The sequence below is a fragment of the Montipora capricornis genome, chromosome 12, assembly GCF_036669925.1.
Source record: "Montipora capricornis isolate CH-2021 chromosome 12, ASM3666992v2, whole genome shotgun sequence".
Taxonomy (NCBI): Eukaryota; Metazoa; Cnidaria; class Anthozoa; order Scleractinia; family Acroporidae; genus Montipora; species Montipora capricornis.
Genome location: NC_090894.1, coordinates 22,802,622 through 22,819,907, shown reverse-complemented (window position 1 = coordinate 22,819,907; position 17,286 = coordinate 22,802,622). Strand labels below are relative to the sequence as shown.

The following is a 17,286-nucleotide window of genomic DNA, read 5'->3' as shown; positions in this document are numbered from 1 at the left end:
TAATGACAAAAAAGTGTGCTAAGCATCATTATTAAAGCTGATGAAAAAGTGAGGTGAGCCTCATACTTCCAATGGGATTTGAATTGAACCTATGACTTCTTCGATGCCAGTGCAATATAATTTAATTCTTTACCAACTGAGCTATGAAGCAACTCAGTTGTGAGCAGGTCAATTAATTTTGTTGGGCTTACATGTTCCTGACCTTAGTGATTGACATGTTGATTAGGCAAATTGTAAGTGTAACTTGAGCAACGTGATTTTGTGAAAGTATGTGTATTCCTTCAATTGGATTATTAAAATACACAGTGAATCTGAAATACATGTCGTGTGAATCTCTACATTGGCGACAACTGAGTGGCTTCATAGCTCAGTTGGTACAGCATCGCACCGGTATCAGAGGTCATAGGTTCAAATTCCATTGGAACAAACTGAATTTTTCTGTTGTCAACAAGAGACAATAATTGCTCAAATTGTCCAGAAAAGTGCGAGGATCGCTGGAATCACTCTTTTTTTTCCATAACGTGCACTTCAAATACACACATTTACTTCATTTGCCAAAGCTAATGCAACAAAAATAACAGTTCTCACACTGCTGGGAGCCATGCCAAGCCAAACCACACAGCCTGACCTTTACTAACAAGAACATAATATTATTGTCTTACAATGACACAAAAAAGTGGCTAGAGAATAAGATCACCTCAACTGAAACATTCTACAAGTACTTCATGGGTGGGTGGGTGGGGCATGTCAGGCAATGGCGGATGGCAAAACAAAAACTGAAACTTTACACGGGCCATGTGTGAGAAAACTGTTTTCGGCTTCTTTCGTTCCTCAGCCAGCGGAAAATCACACCCATCTTTAATTAAAACTTTATTACAGCTTAAACACATTGCACAATGTGTACCATTTTGTATCAGCAGTGAATCAAGGAGATAAGATTATGGGAAAACTAACAAAACAAGGTTATTGCAAAAAAGTGAACATTGGATGTGATAGAGAAAAATAAAAAGATGACAACTGCAAAACAAACTCTTTTGTTCAAGATGAAAGTAACAGCAGCAACATCTCGTTTGACATGAAAATTAACAATGTGTAACTACTGCTAGTTAAGTCATAACACTTTCAAAAAATTCCTGGATCATACTGGTTTTATTTAATGTGGACAGGGGAAAAGCGTAACAACAAGTCAATTACAATTTATTATTATACTCAGAAAAGTTAAGTGAATAATGGATGATACTTTGTCTTATACAAATGGTCAAACATCTACATCAAGCCATCATTAGACCTAATGTTTCAAGTTGTTATAAGATAGTTGCAGCTGAAACTGCTAAGACCTACTACCTGTAGGTTATGCTGCAAGCTCTCAGAACTTATTGCCTTTAAAGACCTCAAATCTTAAGGTGCTTCCTTTTGTCAGAAATAGCCAACCAGACCCGTCAGATAGCAAAGAAAAGGCAACAATTTTTAAGGAACACTTGCATGATTATCCCTCACGTTCTTCCGAGGGAGTATATATCATCCTTGAAGTGTGTTAATTTGATTGTATTGTAGAGTTAGTCCTTCCAAATACCTGGTCTGGCTGGTCAGCTCTGTCAAATGGAAAGCACCCTTAGTGTCATTGAATCTTTTCCAGTCAAAGAGTTTCTCTCAACACTGAAAAAAAAGTGTCATGAATAGTATCTTCAATAAATTCTGGCAACCCTCGGTAGCTCTTTTGATTCAGTGTTCTGAACATCCAAGGCAGAAACATCTCTCTAATCTCTGGTCATAGCTGAAATATGAATTAAAGAAGCAGTTACTAAATCTCATATTCTTATGAAAGTTAATCGTTAGTTGTTGTCCTTCAGTAGCATATTGACAGTAATGATTCCAAGTTCGAGTGAGGCCTAATGCTACTGTGAATTTTTTTTTATACCAAATTATTCCATCAGAGATCAACCCTAGTATTGGAATTGGGCCCACACAAGGACAAAGAAAAACTTTGACCAGGGTGGAATTTGAACCCACGACCTTTGAAATTGATCACCGTTGCTCTACTGAATGAGCTACAAGGCCAGAACGGGAGCAGGCCATGGGTGTGTGAGATGTTATTCACAAGGAATTCCTTTATGTGTCTTATGCAGCCGATAAAAAGCCGCATTTTGAGGTAAAAAAGTAAAAAGTAAAGTGGTGCATTTATATAGCGCCCTTATCACAACGTCTCAAAGGCGCTTTACAATGATCAATTTACCCCCAGCGGACTGGAAGCATATACAGGCGCAAATTGCAGCCGCTTCTAAGCAGTCCATGCATGCTGGTACTCATTTTACCAACCTCGGAAGGATGGAAAGCTGAGTGAACTTAAGCGGGAAAGAAGGTCGCCAAATATTCCAGTCTCGGCAGAACCGGGAATGGCACCCCAGACCTTAGGGTTGGAAGGCAGAGATCTTACCACTGCGCCAACCCCTCTGCTCTGCAAGAATTGTAAGAATGGTAAAACATGTTTGCTTTAATATTGTAGACGAAAAATAATTGAGTTTTGGCGCACTTTAATGTATATGTAGGCTTGATTCTCTTCATACGAGCACAAAAAAAATGGTTTACCATGGATACCAGACTAGGTTTGCTAGCTCACACAAGCAGGCATTTGTTCAGTGTTCACACACCCCTCAAGTCTAAGCCAAAGCGGAGGTTCCAGCATCGCTCAAGTAGCCAGAATTCTGGCTGCATTTTTGCCTTTGTGGTCTCATTTCCTCACAAGCCCTTCAAGCTAATCCAGCCAGGTCGACCACATGCTGGCAGAGATAAATCACAACACCAGGATACGCATGCCTTGCTCTTCACAAACAGTGTGAGGGGATTGAACATCCGACAGTGTTAGCAGCAAGGGTCTTGAGACGAGGCATACGGTCTATAATCCTTGGTCTGGTTGTTCAAAACACTACCTAGGTACAAGTTTTCCCCGAAAATTTAGGATAGGTGTGTGCCGCCAAGGTTCTCAAACCCCGACCCTATTTAAGGGGAGAAAATCGAGATTTGATACCCTTTTTAAGGCCCAAAACCAAAGAATGGCACGCAATTTAATTAAGGGAGTGAGGAGCGCACATACGGCAGTACAAGCTTTAAACGTCCCTTTACAATCGCTGGGTTAAACTTGAAAATGTGTATTCAGGTGTGTAGTATAGTTTTAATAGACCACATATTTTTCGTTTTGTGCGTTGGGGTGGATACTTCTATTTAGTGACCTACCTAAGGAATATCTAAGGATCACAACACAAAAATACCAAAAAGGATATCCTATTTAAGGACTGAGCACATCAAAATCCCTACCCTATCGGGCAGGACATACCTATATAGTGGATATAAGAGAGTACCCCCCCCCCCCCCCCTCCCTGTCGAGAAAGCACTAATCTAATTTTATGATGACAAAAAGGCTATCTTGAAATTTTATGGAAACATTTTTTATCTGTGAAAAACTATGAAGTCCAGGATTTTCTAAATCCGGCTTTGAATAATTAACTGGCCCTTATCCCTGAATTACTTAACCACTCAACAAACAACACGTTTACTTACTTCGTAAGCGAGCACAAAGTGCAAAAATTTCCGGCACAGTTTTCACATTGTCGACTGCAACCGGCACAAGACTGCCTTTCACAGAAAAAACAGACCATAGGAACTTCACTCTTCGATTGTGCACAGCTACGACATTTGAAGGTTTGTTCGGTTGGGACATTGCTACTTTGATCGACTTGGTCTTTTTGAAATTGAAGTGATCCCTTGTGCATCAGTTCAAGAGTTCTTGCTGAAGGATATTTAACGGACGAAAGTGTTTAACGTTAGCAACAATCGTAAATTCTAATCAATTAAGCAAGCTTAATATTATTTTTTCAACACGTGTCCTTACCATAAATTTTCTCCTTCTCGATCGCGATGTGATATTCGTAGATATGAGTCTTGAGTTGCAGTCGAGAAGATTCTTCAAAAGGAAAACTTCTTTTAGGCATTTTTCTCTAGGATTCTTTAGCAGAAGAAAGTAAAATACTTGAAAATTGGTCGTCAACTCGAAACCGAGATGAGTTTTGATAAATCCCAGTTTATATTTTGTGCCAACAACCAAGAAAGCCGTCTGATTGGTTAAATTTTGGCGCCAATCCCCGGATTGTGCGCACGACGTTTTGAAATAACAATATGGCATTCAATATGGCTGCGATAAAATCAAGGTATAAACCCAAATCAAGTTTATGATGATGGATGCTGTTTTGGCCAAAATTATAAACGGGGAAATTTCTTTGGAAGATGTGGAAAAGAATTTTAAAAGTAATGGCAAAGAGGTAAATGCTTTGAGATAATGTCTAATCGAAAATCATCCGCCATTCCAATTCAAATCCACATTCTCGAAATATAATGCGCGAAACCATCAACAGTTTTAGTCTTACCCCTGAAAAATAAGATCGTAATGCCGACGCAATGATCCTCGTAGAAAATTCCAAGTTTTCTACTTTCCCTGTGGAAAATAGTGCAGTGAACCTCAAAAAATTGCAAAATATACTCTGGCAAAAAGCTGGCAATGGTGATCTTTTCATGATTGAAGATAAAAATTAATGACATTTTAATTTCACAAGACAAAATATCACATTTTCATTGCTGTTTATATAATAATACTGCAGACGTAAGGGTCAAGGCCAAATGAAAGAGGTCAACACCTCTGAGTTATGTTTATTAGCAGTAGAGTCAATATAATTAATATTGACTGAATCAATCAACTGACACCTAAATTGTTATCTTTAAATCAATTTAAGTCACAGCTCTTCATTCCCATTAAATGTTAACAGCTGCAGTTATTGTGTACAGTGATTTGCCTGGAGGATTGCCTCTCCTGAGTATCATTCTTCAAATAACTTTTTTCTTATTTCTAGGATGTTTGTAGGGAGAAAGAAAATCTCAAGAAACATGATCTTACAGACTTGGCACCCTTTCTTTTAAATTACTTGAGAGAGCAGACATCACACTTTTTCATGCAGCGTCAAAATGCAGCTCTTACACCCAGGAAGGCACAAGTTTCACAAAGCAAAGGAAGTAATCTTGTTGGCAAACAATTGCCTCAAGGACCAAAAAATTATTCTAAAGGAAGTTTGTTTCCATCGCAAAAAACTCCATCACCTTCACCTGTGACCCCCCTGTCTCAAAGGCAAAGAGACAGGAGTGAAAAGGGACGGCATTCATCACCATCTTCATCCCCACGCCCAGGAAAAAAGTCCCCAAAATTTATTGGAAGTGACATAGATAGGTCATTGCCATTAGTTGGGTCGCAGCACATTGATATTAATGATCCTGATGATTTTCCTCCTATGGGCACCAACAGGTATGTCATTCTGGTTGCGTAAGGTAAGGTAAGGTAACTTTATTTAAAGTCGCAAACGTAGGGAGAGGTTGCCCAAATCTCCCGAGCCAGTGGCTCATGTTAAAAACGCACGACTATTTACAATACCATAACTAATTACTATTTACATATAAAAAATGAAAATTCTAGAAGAATCCAGAACTGTATTAAAAGATAGTTTAAAAAGAAACTAGTGCAAACATTAAGATAAGAGAATAGCTAGCGTATACAGTTCATACACGGGCACCCTGCAAATTCAACACCGTTCAGACGAGAACGAAATTGAGCCAAAGTAGTCGAGGATTTTGTTATGGCTGATAATTGATTCCAAATGTGGACAATCTGATACAGAAATGAGTTGTGCATAACGAGGCTGTTATATGATGGCTGCACAACATTTAGGCCATTACCTCGTAAATTATAACTTACGTTGTGTCGTTAGTGGACCTACATTGTTTGTGTTGTGAGATGATTAATTTTGTGACCAACTTGAATACATTGTATCTCCGGATTAAGAGATGTTTTCAAACATACCCTGATCAGTGATGAATTAAATACATGTATGTTTTGGATCTTTAGAATGAAGATGTTACATGACAATCTTAACAGTAACGTCAAAAAAGAAAATTCTTGACAAAGGATCTTGCCATGCATGCTCCTTTTAGAGTACTCTTTCACTACGAACTTTGCATGAGAGGTACTTGCAAGACCTTTAAAACAACTTTATCGTCATGAATCAATTGGTAACTGGACTTTAGGGATTTTGAGATATCATCAGAGAGTTTGTGAGATTTTTATAAGGCTGAAACACAGATGAGATTCCAAGACGGTGCCGCTTTGGCTTAATTATCCATTTCTCTTGTTTTCCAGAAAAAAGGCGACTCCGTCAAGAAGAATTACCCCAACACCAGTTAAAAGTGATGGAAGGAAAGGAAAACTGTCACCAGCATTTTCATCAACAGGACCTTCATTCTCACAACTGAGTATGGAAAGTCACAGCAGTCCTGCTTCTCTCCAAGAAGAACGAAACATACTAAAGCTTATGAAAACTAAAAGGAAAAGCAAGGGGGAATCCCCTTGGGAGAACAGAAACAGCCCTAGTGCACAAACTGGGGTCAGATCTCCACCATTACATGTCTTAGGAGATTATATTATAACACCACCCAAACAGACAACAACGTCTAAAAATCACGTCATAACTCCACCTAATGCATGGCAACCAAATATCAATACCGGTGGGAGAGTCCTTTCAACACCCTCACCTGTCAAGGATTTTATTGGAAATGCTAGTCTGCAACAATCTTTGGTGGCAGATGATTTGAGTAGTCAAAGGGATGAAAAAAAGACTTGTAAAGAAGAGATTCAGGCAGTGCAAGTTGACCAACTAAAAGTTAATTCTCAAGAAAAGCTTGATGTTCTTGCCAAAATGTATTCTAACTGTGTAACAGGTGAGTTGTCATCTGGGATGTTTTTTTTAAAGGGTTTTTATCATAGCACCTGAGAAAAGCAAACTCTTTACACAATGTATGTTAGAGTTGTCATTGATATTGTGAAATAGTGTCTTTTTTTAATACGCCAAACCAATTTTTACTTTATATGGTACATCCATTTAAAATTGTGGTCATTTACATGATAAGATGATTCTATAGCCTTTCATTGTCAAATATTTCAAAATACTCAGAGGATCAGGTACAGGCCTCGAAGATTTCGTTACCAAAGGCTAACATCTTACCAAAGCTAGTGATATGGGCCATATACATGTATGGTCCAGGTAAGGAAAATGTTATGGGATTTGCTATAGTACAATATTATTACGATTTTCATGTTGATTCGATGTAGATTATGCACCAGTCATCTATTCAGCCCTTACCTGAATACTGAGAACCCTGTGTCATAGAGTTGCTGTGTACAATATCAGGCACTGAGATGAGGACTAACATAGCCCTTTCAAACTTCTACCAGTAGCTTGCATGTTATTATTTTTAGTTTGCCTCTGTTTATAAGCCTGCAATAATTTCAGTCGGCACCTCATTGCAATTTATGGCTTGTGTTCCTGTGTTTTATGTTAATACAGCTGATAATTGGAGTTTAACATGGACTTTCAAACATTTACTCCAGTCCTGGTCTCTAGTCTGCATTAACCACCCACCACATATATCGTATACATTGTAATACCTTAGTTGGGTTCATAATTATAATCAGCAAAAGAAAGCAGACACCTCTCTGTTGAGAGAGCTGTCTGATCTGTAGCTTCTATGCTTTGTCCAAGTGATGTTGAAATATAAAACTGAATTTTTAACAGGCAATTTGGTTCCAAATGTCACAGCTGAGCTGTATTTTGTGGTACAGCTTTTGACTGTACGTGGAATTTCATCGGACTGTAAGGAAAATGAAGAGCCAAGCTCTGAAAATTGTAAGTTAAAAAGTTACCCTTGTTTGTCATTGGTTCTTATTTTGAACAGGAACTATTAAACGTTTTATGCGGTAAGAATGCCACTATTTTTAATTATCATTACAATACTGATGGTGAAGAAAGTGGCTGCATATCTGTGATTTTTGCAATCTTTTAAGTTATAACTAACAGACACTGATGCCATTCAGTTTTTCACAACCTTTAAGTTCATTATGTTAGTGTTAGAATGCAATTCTGTCAGGTTCATGAACAGTCCATAGGTTGTACATTTGCTGAATGGGTTTCATTCTTTTCTAAACTAACACAATTGATAACACCTACCCAGTATTCACCCATGTGAAAGGAAAGGAAAGGAAGTAAGGAACCTTATTTAGAATCTTCTAGCGCTGTAGAGCACTAATCGGGACACTGTAAATTGAAATTAACAAGTTAACGCAAATGAAATCAAATGTTGGTTTTTGAGGAGAGGGAAAAACCGGAGTACCCGGAGAAAAACCTCTCGGTGCAGAGTAGAGAACCAACAAACTCAACCCACATATGACGCCGAGTCTGGGAATCGAACCCGGGCCATATTGGTGGGAGGCGAGTGCTCTCACCACTGCACCATCCCTGCACCCCAAATTGATCAAAATTTATGCCTTTTACGTTCTGTTCAGTACCCATGTACTAATGTGCAAAATGTAAGTTCTTTGATATGCTGTCATATTGCGGTTGATACAGTGGGAACAAACAAGATGTACATGCCGGATAAAGAACATAATGTAAATACGTTGCAATGTTTATTTCTTTTGTAGATAATGAAAAGAATGACCCAAATATTCTCGACTCCATTCATAACTGCACCTATTTTGCTGTGACTGTTCTGCAAGATCTTGAGAGGTTGAGTTTGAAGTAGATTAATTTTAGTAACATTTTATTCACCAATATAAATGACCATTTGCTGTTGTCACCTGCTAGCTCAGAAAGCTTGATCCAGTAGTTGTCTTGACTGTGTCACATTTATCCTCTGTCCCATTTACAACAGTTACTACTGTCATCTTCTGCGTAAAGTAACATTTTCACTGTATTTCCAGAATTATGCAAGTAATTAGCTAGATGCATGCCCAATTTTGATATCCAACATGAAGTGTCTCTTTTAAGTCTAAATACTTTCTGCCTATTTCTAACAATGAGACTAGGGTAAAGGTAAGCATTATTTTTAGCTTAGGATAAAATTAATGCAGCAGTTATCTTTTGTGAAGGAGCAGCAGCATTTGGGACACTTTGTGCTGTTAATCGTCTGTATTCTGAGACACAAGTGATGTTGAAGTTGGGGAAAAGAGTAAGGGGACGATAATTGAACTCTTTCGGCATCTGACTACTAAGGGTCTCCCAGGGGTTTTGAGGAATAAAGGAACATGGCGAATTTGAACTGGGGAACTGGGAAACAACTTCAGACAAAACATCTAAGGGAACAAGGGAGTATTTTAAACCATTTTAGGGATTAAAAAGCTGAGAACAAGTTTGAAAGGAACTTCGGGAACAAGGAAACAACAGCAATTTTTAAAGGGAACAAGAACTCCCCCCCTCTTGCCCCTTGGGGCCCCTCATTACTTGCATTTCTGGACATATCTGGCAATGTCAGTCATCTGCACTCCTCACGGATAAAAAAAATTGCATCCACAGGGATCTGGTGACGGACATTACTAAACACCGAAACACAGAAACAAAGCGCCCAAACAACATGTATGACCCCACCATTCATTGAATACTAACCAACAAAGTTTGGATTTGAGATCGTTTTAGACCTAATTAGGCGTAAAATGTTATTTCTCCTAATCACAGTTTTAATCTGAATCGTAATCTGAATCTCAATGAGTTAGAAGCAATAACATAAATTAGGTCTAAAACAACATTAATTTTAATCTCAAATCCAACCTTTGTTGGTTAGTATTCAATGTATGGTGGGGTCATACATGGTGTTTTGGTGCTTTGTTTCGTGGTATAGTAAATTGCCATCTGGTAACATCTAAACTCATATAACATTAGCTATCAAGGTTTCCTTAGATTACATCACAATGTACATGTCTAATGTGTATTAGCTTAAGATTCAACATGATATCAGACATCAAAATTTCTGATTACACAGATTTATTGTTTATTTCCTCTATAGCCTGGTACTACTGTTAGACAAGGATACTCTTCGTTTGTTTGCTGACAATCCAAGGGTATGGAAAAGCTTTTTCTTTTTTTTTCCCTTAACTTGCATAACTCAATTCCGCATCATTTTGATTATAATCATCGTGTTTCTACATGTACATGTAGATATGTTCCTTAAGCTCCAGTGATTTGATTTTTCAGATTGCAGACTTCTCTCCTAGACTAAAAGAGACATTTCTTCAGCAGTACAAATCCCTTTTGCCTGTAAAGGTTGGTCTCATCTGTAAATTAGAGTTTTAGTCTTCCATAAATTGTTATCTTTGTAATTTCAGTTTACCGTAAAGACTTGTGTGTAAGCGACACCTTTTTGCTTAAGTTTTGGGCCAAAAATTGCAGGTGCGGCTTATACACGAGACCTTTGCTGTCAGAGGGAATAAACTGCCTTGTAGGGGTTACAAATTGAACTGAAAACCTTCAGTAACTAAAGATTAAACATATTGAAACCTGTTGTTGATGACTGCTTTCGGTAAAAGTGGTGCCTCCTAAAGGAGCCGTCTGTTTGCTTCTTCAGGTTCTAAAACCGAACATTGCTCGCCAGTAGTTCTTTCAAGCATTTGATTTTTGCTTAAATTGTTTGAGCAGTTAAGCTATTATAACTGGAGTGCTTTTTTGGAGTTCTTATTTTTTTCCAAAATCATGCTTGAAAGTTGGGGGTGCAGCTTATACACAACTCTTTGCAGTAATTTCATAGGCCAAATCGGCTAACTCAGTTTCGCAGGGTTAAGGTTCTTTGAATATTGCATTGGCATTATAATGTGGCATTTACAGTTAAATGATATTTGGAAATACCTTTAATAAAAATTTTATTCCCAAAGGGTTTGAATAGGGTACAACATTGAGTTAGCCAATTTGGTGTCTTTTGTAAATCAATGCAGTTTACTGTTTGTAATTAATAATTGTTAAAATTCCCTTCTGTCAGAAAGCACATTTTTGTGGGCCTTCATTGACCTGAAGCAGCAGTTGCAGTAACATGGCTATTTATCTGAGTCTTGACTAGACTGTGCAATACTTCATTATGATGGGAAATATTTCCTCAGGACCATTAAATTATAATAGTAAAATGATGGGCTTGAAAGTGGGTGCTGGAGTCATGAGCTTATAGAGCACAGGTTCAAGTCCATCCTTTCCAGAAAAATACAAAAGGACTTGGACATGAGATCTTTGACATTCTCCCAGAGATATTTCTTTCAAAAGAATTATTTTAAATTATTTAAGTCTAGTTGGAAATTGTTTTAGTGTTGGCACTGTACTGGTGAGAGGGCTGATGCCTACCCAATAATTTCATTAAGTACCAGTAGCCGATGAAAAGCATTTGGCTATCTCACTCAGAGAAGTCGGCTATTGTTTTCCTTAAATTGAAAAAAATTAAAAGGCAGATTCTTTCAAACCTAAAATTAAAACTAATTTGGGCTTTGGCAACGTGAAGTTGTGTCAACATGATCATTAATAACTTTTGCTTTTGAAATGTGGCATTTGGGAATGTTCTTCCAAAATGACATGCCCCCAGCTGACATCCCCAGAGAAAGGGGCTGTTAGGTCCCTTTTTGATACAGTGAGTTACTTGACTCAAACCAGCGACCAACTTTGAATTTTGTTGAAATCCCTGCCTACCATCAACGTGTCCCAACAAGTTCAATTCCTGGACTGACTGAGTCGATTGGGCTGAGTTTGTTTCTTCTCTATTCTGCTCAGAATGGTGTTTTGCTGGGCATTTCAATTTCCCTCTCCTACCTACATGTAAAAGGGCAGGTACAAAAGTCGGACCGGATCAACTTGAGTCACTCACCTCAGGTCCAGCAAAAAATGCTTTTGTAAGCCAAAACTATTCAACGTTTGTGCCAATTTCACCAAGCAACCGGTAGCTTGAAGATGAGGGCTAGGTTGATTTCTTGAGGCCTTTTAACTTTTTCACATCAATCCTAGGTGAGCAATCCGAGTTGATCCGGCCTGACTTTTGTTCCTGCCTTGTGTAAAACCAACATTTGGTTTGATCTCAAGTCTGCTCAGTTAGTAGAGCACTTGTGCCTGCCTTCATACAATGTATGCTTAATTAAGGCCGTCACAAAGTGAAAATTTTGTGATATAAGACAAATGAACATTCTCCCACCCAGACCTGGAACTCTTGTATAAAAAAAGGAATGTTTAAATGAAAATATAAATAACCTTAGTGTCTTATAGGTCTCAGAGTTGAAAGGTATCAAGTCGCCTTTGGGTGGGGTCCCATTCAATGTTGAGAAGGACAACAAACAGAATTTTCCAACAGACAGAGCTTTCCACAACTTCAGAAAACAAAGGTACATACTTTGGCAGACAATGTTTTGGGGAATGGTGAGCACGCTTCTACCAATGTGTTGCAGGTTTTCCACGCTCGATGTTATAATGTGGGTTGAATTTGGTACTCAAGTTTTTCCTTGTCTTCAGGTGCAAATTGCAATTGTAGAAAAAAATCTGATTTGACTTGAAGTTCCCTTGAATGCTATTGCTCAGTTATAAAATGAGCTTGAGACTGCTGTGTCACAGCAGTGCAGTTCATTTTGTGTCGTTTTACCTTTTACTTGCCCCTTCTTGCTATACAACTCAGAAATTATTTTTAAACAAAACAAACCAAAGTTTCCTGATGAAAATAATGTCTGTCTAGCACGCAGTGCTGCATAATTAAAGTTACAAACAACAGAGATCAACTTTGAAAAACTGTTAGGCTGAACAGTTTTCAAAAAACCCCAACACAATCCATTTGAGTCTTCTTGAATTTTGCCCATCCCTGCGCCCTTTTGTATTTGCTGTTTTATTCAAACCTTTCATCAATGTTCTAAGTAGTTATTTTATGTTTTGGTTGATTTGGTCACTGAATTTGGCTAAATTTCATGACACACAGCCCTGTTAAAATTACAAGGAGTGACTATCAGCACTTTGTATTCTCTCTCCTAATAATCTAATAATCTGTGAATTGGAAGCTCCCCTCCCCACCCAATCACTGGGTAAGAACAATATCTTGGCACACAAGTAATGTAGAAAATCTTTGAATCTTTTGCAAGGGATGTATTTTATGAGCTCATACGAGAATGGGAAGATTGCAACGCTGCAACAGGATGGAATATGGAGGATCATATGGGTGACAGGATAAGGTAGAAAATTCATGATGTTGTACGAGCCATGTTAGACAACTTCTGTTTCCAATTTTCCATTTTAGCCAAACCTAAAAATGGAGCTCCCATGCTATTTATTCTTACATTAAGTTAAGCTGGCTTGAGCCTGTGATCCAATCAAAAACCAGTACCTGGTTAGTGGTCAACTTTTTTTAAAAAAGCTGACTTCGATAAGCTTTAAACTTGAGCCTGCAATATAGTTAGTGGATACCTTGTTTTGACAGGTGTCAATGAACCATATCATGGATGTCCAATATCAAAGATGTTACCGCCAAAAAACACGGGTTGCACCATGGAGTTTCACATTGGCATACATGGAGGAGTGGACATAAGGGCAGTGACCAAAACCACATTTTCTCATACAGATGGGTTGCCATACTTTCTTACCCATGGTGCTCCACGCGTGCACTCCGGTATTATAAAAATCTGTAGCTTAGTCTACATTGATTGGCAATTAAAGGCTGAGATGTTTTTTTACTTCCTGGTAGAGGTTTTTTTACTTCCTTTTGTGCTAATAGTCATTTAATATTGTTTTCTCTGATTTCAACCATCACAATGCAGGGCCTTGGTTAATCAAAAGCCAGAGATGGCAAATTATTCTCATTTTGCAAGACTCTTCAAGTCACAATTGCTTCAGGTAACGTAAGGGCTTAAGTTTTCTTACCACTCTGTTCTGGGGTCAAGAAAAAGTATGTTATTACTAGTTAAGAAATTTTAACATCACTGTGCACATGCTTGTTCCTAGATCCCATTTTTTTTCTCTTAGCCAGCGGCACCTTTGAATGAGAAAACGAAGGGCTCTGGATAGAGCAGAAAGAAGCAATAAGTAACATCGTGGTTTTGAACAAAGACACTCTAATTATTAATATCCCACTGGCCAGACCACATTGGCAATTTTTACTTCCACTTTAAGATTTTATTGTTTGCAAGCTATACCAATGAAAAAAAATAATTTGAATTTCCATTGTCTCCAGAGCCCTTTGTTTTCTAATGCAAAGGCCCCCGCCGGCTAAGAGAAACAATGTCATCTGGAAATTAGATTGGACTATATGTGAAGAGATGTACCAGTATGTTTGGATGGTGACTCAAACCAGTCACAATGCTCCTAATATTTAACAATTAGCCCTTGCGGGCTACGGGTCAATAGCCCATCAAGAGGCGAAGCCGAATGGGCTATTGACCCGTGGCCCTTGAGGGCAAAGGGTCTAATTGTTTTAGTATCACCCAACTAGTTGGACAGAAAAGGCAATAATAAAGTTAGCAAATGCAAGTTAAAGAGATATTTAATTGGGAATTAAACGAAAGAAAGCGTCACGCTTTTCACTACTTGAGGACTATTAGCCTCTAGTAGCGTAGCCAATCAAAATGCAGGATTTGCATTAGTCCACTAGTTGGGTGATACTAATAATTAATAGCTTTGATCTTCTTTGGTAACATGTTGAAAATCTTATTTTTTCCAGATGTGTGACGAAGAAAGAAATGGGAGCAGTTTCCGTTCCCAGAGTATGCTAAGTAATTTTCAAAAATCAAACCCCGAAAAATTTCAAAGGTACAACATGTTATTAAATTTTCAATCTTGGATATTGCATTTCTAGCTTTCTGATTGGCTCACTAAATCTCTGTTATCAGCTCATATACCGTAATGACCTCATGGAAACTGATTGTGTCAGTTGTTTTGTATACCATTATTGGAAAAAAAATAGTGGACATTCTAAATGATGACACTTGAATAATAAGTTTTTGTCGTTTCCAAATTTGCCTCAGGTTTGTAAATGTGGTACAGAACCCACTCATGTCGCAGGTACTTTATACATACATTTAAAATTATTAGTGCATACATTTAACAAGTTATTATTGGGGGCTGGACAATCTGCGAACCAGTGAGTCATACGAGTCATGCGAATCTCGCATTTAAGTCTAAGCACCCTTTTCAAATAGTGCTGATAAACAGTATTTAAGTCCAAGCAGCCATTTTAAAACTTTTACCTTATTATGGGAAATTAACGTTCCATGAAATTAAGGTATTGGAAATTAACGCGACTTAAATTAACGCGAATTTAATGGAAAACGACTTTCGAATAAAGAAAATTAACGCGAAAGAGGAGGTAGAATTTCATAATAAAGGAAATGAACGCGATTAAATACGGGAAATCAAAAGAGAAGATATTGACATCACTTCTGATAGCGACAACGATGAAGATGAACTTGAAATATTGTAAACCCTTTCCCTAGCTTTTGTGAAAGATGAAAAACTAAGGGTAAATGGAAAGAAAGAAAGCTTGTAGTTAATGTTTTTTAGGTGTCAAGAATGTCTGGACAGTTTCCAAAATTGGGGTTAAGATACTGGAAATTAAGAGCGCGGAAATTAACGCTGCACTTAATTAACGTCACGGAAATTAAGGCTCAACAAAATTAACGCAACTTAAATTAACGCGAATTTTAACGATTCGCGTTAATTTCCTATAATAAGGTAGCTTTCAATAACTGTGTGACTTGCGCTCGCTTGTTGACTTGCACATTGACTCGCATAGCTCGCAGCCATGGCTTGCATGATTCCCATGGCTCGCTGGCTCACACATTGTCCTCACTCTTACTTGTACTTGATTGCAAAATTCAGTTAACATTCACAATGATCAAAAACACATTTGCACCCCTATGTAAATCCAGACCCGCATCACTTGCCAGCTAAATAACAAAACAATTTCATTTTTTTTAAAACTACCAACACAACAAATTAATTTCACAAATTTGTTGCGATACTAACGTCTCATCTCTGTGGTATTCCTAATGGCTTGCACCCTTACAATTCTCCAATTCATGACTTTTTGATTATGCTTTATGTTGGTTGTCAGGTTGCAGGAAAGGTTTGTTACGCCTTCATCCTCTTCTGGCCCATGCCCTTCTCCCAGTTTTACCAATGTACAAGAATTCTTCAAAGGATTTATAATGTCCGCTGCAAGGTACACTGACGTAGCCTTAATTTGGTACTTTTCATAATCCTTACCTTGTTTTCTACTTTACAATATTTTGTGAGCATCTGCTAGCCTTGATTGTCTCTGTTTGCACGATTCTCTTTCTTTTAAAAATCCACGACCCTTCACACTTTGTGATTAAGAACACAGAGTATAAGGCTGGGTTCCAGCATCACAACTATTTACTCGGATTGTACCTCTATTTTTGCTATTTTGGTTTACCTCTATTTACCAGGGTCTTTGCAATAGAAATGTTCTTTAATTAACCCTTCAACACCCAAACCGGCCTAAACCAGCCAGACTTAGTATTTTACTCTGTCTAACACCAGACGATTTTAGTCGTCAGTGGCAAACTCCCAGGAGTCAATGGGTTTAACTAAAACTGGCAAAATTCAAAGATCTCTTGGTTTGTTTTTAAAGACAGGCTACCCCCTTGGATTATTGAACAACCTTCTTGTGATGTGTATCTCCAGCTAAGACTTTCGACGTTAACAATAAGGAAGGATCTAAATGGAATGATCTTATAATAATTATTGCAACATTTGTTTTCCAATTCTTTCACGACTTCACGTTTTATTGCAGCCATTCATTTAATCAACACTTGATAGACTTGCTGATTGTAACAATAACTGAGGTATGACATTCTGCTGTAAATTTACTAATGACTTATTTGAGCTGAAATTGTTACAAGTTAATACATGTACATGTATATTACTTTATCACAATGGAAGAGTGAAACGAAATAAGTGAAAAATGTTTTTCTCATGCACCGCTGGGGCCTGGGTATAGGTCATGTGACCTATTGTGCGGGCAGTTGTTTTTGTTGCGTCCGCCATTGCTGACTTTTGTGCCCACCCACCCAAAGATTTTCAGTTTTTATACAATACCAGTGTAATGTACTAGCCTATTTCCGGTCTTTAGTGTAATGCTACTTGTATTAGCTTTGAATTTGCAATAAAGGTCAGGCTAGCGGCGGTCAGCTTGACATGGCTACAAGCGGTGTGTGAGAAGTGTTAATATTAACATGGTTATTGTGTTCATATGTAGAGAGATTATAGTGTTATTGTTTTATTTTGATCAAAGACGAATGATAAAGAATTCCCTTTGTCAGACGTGCAGGAAGATTCTGAGAAAGACAGGTCCATTCAAAATCAGGTCAGAAACGTTCTTTATGTTATGAGGCTTCTAAGTGTA

General features: G+C 37.9%; 1 protein-coding gene and 1 long non-coding RNA gene across 2 annotated transcripts in view; one reads left to right on the top strand and one right to left on the bottom strand.

Annotated features, from left to right (window-relative positions):
* Window positions 1-857: 857 nt before the first annotated feature.
* On the bottom strand, window positions 858-4,051 carry LOC138027922 (uncharacterized). Its single transcript, XR_011127543.1, has 3 exons — window positions 3,887-4,051; window positions 3,556-3,784; window positions 858-1,774 (listed from the first exon to the last, which is right to left on the bottom strand). It is a non-coding gene; the product is annotated as an uncharacterized lncRNA (long non-coding RNA).
* Window positions 4,052-4,185: 134 nt separating this feature from the next.
* LOC138027918 (codanin-1-like) overlaps window positions 4,186-17,286 on the top strand; it is a 35,104-nt gene continuing 22,003 nt past the window's right edge. The window contains exons 1-14 of the mRNA XM_068875536.1: window positions 4,186-4,313; window positions 4,899-5,344; window positions 6,233-6,810; window positions 7,665-7,775; window positions 8,570-8,654; window positions 9,928-9,982; window positions 10,116-10,184; window positions 12,153-12,268; window positions 13,010-13,099; window positions 13,682-13,757; window positions 14,581-14,669; window positions 15,973-16,080; window positions 16,675-16,726; window positions 17,176-17,247. Of these exons, the coding sequence (XP_068731637.1) occupies window positions 4,224-4,313; window positions 4,899-5,344; window positions 6,233-6,810; window positions 7,665-7,775; window positions 8,570-8,654; window positions 9,928-9,982; window positions 10,116-10,184; window positions 12,153-12,268; window positions 13,010-13,099; window positions 13,682-13,757; window positions 14,581-14,669; window positions 15,973-16,080; window positions 16,675-16,726; window positions 17,176-17,247 (2,037 nt within the window). The 5' untranslated portion in view covers window positions 4,186-4,223. The remainder of the gene's footprint in view (window positions 4,314-4,898; window positions 5,345-6,232; window positions 6,811-7,664; window positions 7,776-8,569; window positions 8,655-9,927; window positions 9,983-10,115; window positions 10,185-12,152; window positions 12,269-13,009; window positions 13,100-13,681; window positions 13,758-14,580; window positions 14,670-15,972; window positions 16,081-16,674; window positions 16,727-17,175; window positions 17,248-17,286) is intronic.